Genomic DNA, 5,269 nt, shown 5'->3' with positions numbered 1-5,269 from the left:
TCAATTTATTCATATATCCTAGAATATCATATAATGCTTATAATATATAACATATAAATTTATTTACCCAATGAATCACTAAATTTAAATTTTTTATTTAATGGGAATTTGAACCTGAACCCGGCAGAATTTAAATTTTGTATTTAGTGTAGATTCGACTTTTTGCCATCACATAATAATTCTTTATCAACATCACGTCATGATCTAGATCTAAACCTAAAACATAATCTCAACAACATAACCTAAAACATAATCTCAACAACATGATCAGATCTAAACCTAAACCGTGATCTCGACCAGCACCATGTTATTTTTACGCCCCTCTATTATGACCCTCAACCGGTGTTTTTTTTTTTACTATTATGACCCTCAATCAATGTTATTTTTTTTTACGCCCCTCTACTATGGCCTTTACGCCCCTCTACAAAGCAACCTTTACAAAGTACACACAAAGAAGGCAATATTTACGCCTTACAAGTCGTTGATTTTGCAACCTTTACGCCTTCCAAACAATGTCGTTGATTTTGCAGGGACTGAAAGTGATTTTGAAATTAAATAAATAGGGAATAGGGAATGAGAAAGCTAGACTGCAAAATGGTTTCCTCAAAGTGAGTTCTGAACCTTGTGCCATTATATATGGATGTAACCAACTAACCAAGCAAGTTAGTGTCAAAAACTCAACGTGGTACCTAACGAGGTATGCAGGGACTTCACAAGGCCAAAGGTTTCTACTGAAACTTTTGACGACATTTTAGTCTATAACCTAAACTGCTGTACTAGATCAAACAGTATTTACAAGCATACTACTTAAAAACAACAGCATAAATAAGGTAATCATAGATGTGCACAATCCTGCGAATTAGTAATATATTAACTAAGTTTGCCATCCACATAGATACTTGTACTCGGGTTAACCAAAAGAAACACATTACTAGATAAAAGTCTGCATTCACTTGCTACGTTTATTTATATATCGGCAGGGGCCATCCCTGCGAATGCCATTCTCCATATTACTCAAGCCTCCTCTCCAGCAATCAAGTCCATGACCACACGCTTAATGCTACCATTGTTCTTCTTTAAGAGCTTCTTGTTCATTTCATTGTTTGAGAAGCCCTGCAGCATATTTAAGAAAAAAGAACAAACTAAGTAATGGCAAATAAAAAAGGTGAATAACAATCACTAAAAAGAATAGCATTAGGAATGGAAAAAGTTTGCGGTAATTAAAATTAATGATTCACCATCTCCTGCAGCTCTGCAAGAATAGGATCCCACTCGGTATCACAGAGCTCATTCAGTGTTTCTTCCAGATGATACTTATTCTTCCTCAAAATTTCCTTGTTTAAATCAATCTCAGTGAAACCCATATTCTCCAGTTCCTTCAGAAGGGTCTGCTCGACTTCAGCTGTACCTTGATTGGCATCAATCATAGAGGATGGGATATCCAAATCTAACTTCTGTTGACGAGAAATGACAACTGGTTCAACTTTAGACTGATCAACAACGGGGTAAGTCACTGTGGAGGAAGCTCCGGGTGCAGCTGAATCTGGTTTAGGTCTCGCCACCAACAGAGTTCCATTGTTCCAAAAATTAAGATCAATCCCTTTGTCCATTGTAGGTTTCTTAATCACAATAAGGTCTTCACTAATCTTACGTCCGACTGGGGCATGCTGGTCCTTTGTAGAAGCATCAATCTCTGTAAGGTCATCTCCAGTTTTAAGGTCAACAGAGGAATTCTCATTCTGCAAGCCCATAATACCACTGCCTACAGGAGGGAAGTTGAGATTGAAGTCGCGATTTTTGCTATTTGGGGCCTTCAAAGAAGATTCAACCTGCAAGACATGAATCAGATAACTCCGTTGTCTATATTGTTAACAATACAACACACAGAATACAAAAGCTCATATGGAAGTAAAGACCTGGATGAGAACCCAGACTCGTTGTCCGAATTGTTGGCCTGATGGCGATGCCATCCTCCAATAAGAAATGTAACGTCCAGGATTTTCTGGAGCAGCAAAATCAACTTCAACATCAATTTCCTTCTCTACAGGAAATCCTTCAGCAGGAATCTGGCATTTTATCATGAAATGCAGAACATGTCAAACACCACATCAAAATAGTGGGGTGTACATTTCAGTATTTACACACCGCTTAAAACTCAAATTCTATAATATCACATCTTCAAACCTTCAAGTCGCAAGAATGTGTCTTGCTAAGTTTATCTCCCCCAATGCATAGAAGTTTTGTGCCATGAGGCCATGCAACAGCACCATTGTTCCTCATCCGCCAAATTTTTGTAAAGTGGGTTAATGGTGTCAGTATAGTTCCATCCAAAATATTAACATCCAGTATAAAGCAACTATCTAACTTAGCATGATCTGCAGGCAAAGTTGGTGGGCGTCCCAAGCGATGCTGCATACAAAATTAACAATATATTAGTATGTACCAAATAGTTGTAAGTGTAGCTTATTAGCAAAAGAGGAAACACAGAACCCAGAATATTTAACTTACAGGAAAAGGGAAATTCAAAGGGTCCCGACCCTGGTAATTCATTGGAAGGTCCATTCTTATGTATTCAGCCTCACTTCCCATATGATTGAAGCAGAAAATACACAAATCATAATCCTCTTTCCTGCAAGATGAGTTCTTGTTCAACAATACTGTCAAGATAAATCAAGATATATGCTATACAATACGAGTAACATTATAAAAAAGCCCATACACTTTAGACTTAAACCGAGGTCCACTTATCGGATGAACCCCACATCCATCACATTGAATACCAGTGTGAAAGACACTGGCCATAACATCACTCTTGTTGTAGCTTCTGACTGGGGCTACGCGATAAGGAAGTTGATGTCTGTGCAAATAGGGCGGAACTGGAAGGCCTGAAGAAGGTGAATCAATCCCAGTCAAGGGTTTAGGACTCATAACAGACTTCCATCCATGATGAGATTCAAATGACTTCTTAACCGGCTTCATCTTAGGACCAGATCGACCATTCTTTCCAACCTTGTTCTCTTGAGAAACAAAATCACTTGGACCTTTCATTTCATTTAACAAGTTAGTAGCTGTTATTTTAGGCAAGATTGACGATTCGTCTTTGGCATTTGTATTGTCCAAAGCTGGCATAACAAAGCCCTCAGCAGCATTTCCTTCATCAGTGCCAAGCCCTTTCAGTTCAGGAACAAGGGTAGTCTGGACAGGTACTGAGCTGGTCTGATCCTTTGTTGCTGGTGTAGTCCTGAAAGATATTGAGCTCGTTTTTTTCTCTGTCGCTGGTGTAGTGCTGACAGATATTGAACCGTTTTTCTCCTTTCCCACTGTAGCATCTGTAGAGCTTATTACTGTAGACCCACTTTTAGCACCAGTAACAGAAACATCTTTCAGATAGGAAAGACCCATCTTCGCCAAAGAATCAAGAACAGCAAGGTATCCTGCTGGAGAGTTAGTATCCAATCCCAACTCAGTTGAGAACTTTGCAGTGGTTTCACGAATGGTACTGGGAAGAGAGTTCAGCACTTCAGCAACAGCTGCATTCTCAACTTGCAATGGAAACTGCAACTGGGGTGATCTCAAAGGAGTCGAATTTCCATTTGTTCTGCCATTAGGTCTAGAACTAACACTCCATTCTGTATTTAATTTAACAGTTATCCTCAGCGGATTAAGTGACTGACGTAATATATCGTGCAAATCTTCTTCATCAGCAAGTTTTACCACATCTCCATCTTCATCAACATATGTAAAATCAAGCTCAGAACCAGAAGAAAAATTAAAAAGAGAGCATACTTTCTCTATCAATCCATTCATGTCAATATCAAGCTTTCCATCAACAACATGTGAACTGAAGCGCCTAAGTGTTTCCCCATATTGAACCTGTCCCATACATTAAAAAGGTCTTAGCAAAGACGAGTAACAAGCAAAAACGCATGTACGTCTTATTCCGCTCACCTGAGGAAACAAATTCGTAACCTACAAAATCTGTTTAAATAGATCGACACTAATTATTGTGGTAAGCCCAAAAATAGTACCTCCTTAATCATAATAATTTGTCAGTTTGATAACAACATTAATCAATCAAGATGGGCTCGATTTGCAAACTAAAAACCCACAAGATTAGCCGCCACTGACAATCAAATCATTATTGCAGAAAAATATTCCAAATACAGCTGACAATCATCAAACTAAAGACATTGCACTTGCCTATCATGTATTCAAAAACACTACAACTGTCATACATATGATCATACAACCCTATACCTGTCTAAAAGTTGTACTTGCACCCTAAAACAAATATGAACACAAAAATCAAAAAAAGGGTAAGAAAAACACTACAAGTAATTTCCTGAAATCTCCGAACCCATAATAATTTCCCTAAAGCACCCTCATCTCCAGAATTATTCGCTCCCCCATTCTCAAAAACAATCAAAACAAAGATTTTAATAGTTACAAAAAATCTCAGAACACATCAATACAGTGCAATAACCACTGTGACAACTATGATCACACACACTAAATCAATACACAAACAAACAAGGATCAACAAAGGGCAGCGCAAAAACACTACACACACAACTATAAATGACCCTTTCCATGATCTTAATAAATTCAATATTTTCACAGCGAACAAGCAAGAATCAATAAAAGGGTATCAAAAACACAACACGGGCACAAAAGAAATCAACAAAACAAGCGATTAACATGGGAAAAAAGATCAAGAAAAGTGATAAAAATCGAACCTTGATGACAAGAGAAGGCTCCATAGGTAGAGCGAGAGAAACCCTTTTGGTAATCGCAAAGAAAGATTAATAATATAACCCTAACCCTCGAATAAAATGGAAGTATAGAGGATGGGGAAGGATATTAAATAGGACGGAGAGTGAGGATATATACAAGGTAAGACAGTGTTTGGGTCGATTCAACTTTCCTTCTACAGGAAGCAAATCAAATAAGGATACGTCGCCAATATTAAAAAAAAAAAAATAACAATAATGGGCCTATTTAGGATGAAGAAACATAAGCTTCTTCTCCCTTTGCTTTTTTTACCCGTTTGTGTAAAAAAGTAGAAGCGCTTTTAAGAAGTTGAGAATGCTAGCTTCTGTCTCACAGTTTCTGCTTCTTTTCCAAACACTTTATTAACTTATTTACTTCTCACTTCTATTCCATTTTTTTAATTTAAGCAAAAAGTCACTTCTTTTATACTAACCCAAACGGCCCAAATATTGTGATTTTAAAAAAAAAACAATAATATTGTGATATACACAAACGTTTT

At 37.4% G+C, this 5,269-nt stretch overlaps 1 protein-coding gene across 1 annotated transcript; it reads right to left on the bottom strand.

The window, feature by feature from the left end:
- Positions 1 to 843: 843 nt before the first annotated feature.
- On the bottom strand, positions 844 to 4,953 carry LOC108218848 (protein JOKA2). Its single transcript, XM_017391979.2, has 7 exons — positions 4,737 to 4,953; positions 2,720 to 3,873; positions 2,509 to 2,629; positions 2,185 to 2,409; positions 1,917 to 2,066; positions 1,239 to 1,829; positions 844 to 1,113 (listed from the first exon to the last, which is right to left on the bottom strand). Exons 1-7 carry the CDS (start codon positions 4,758 to 4,760, stop codon positions 1,015 to 1,017), a joined length of 2,364 nt encoding a protein of 787 aa, XP_017247468.1. The 5' UTR covers positions 4,761 to 4,953; the 3' UTR covers positions 844 to 1,014.
- Positions 4,954 to 5,269: the final 316 nt, after the last annotated feature.

Source organism: Daucus carota, chromosome 4 (assembly GCF_001625215.2).
Source record: "Daucus carota subsp. sativus chromosome 4, DH1 v3.0, whole genome shotgun sequence".
NCBI lineage: Eukaryota > Viridiplantae > Streptophyta > Magnoliopsida > Apiales > Apiaceae > Daucus > Daucus carota.
This window is presented reverse-complemented; position numbering and strand designations above follow the sequence as displayed.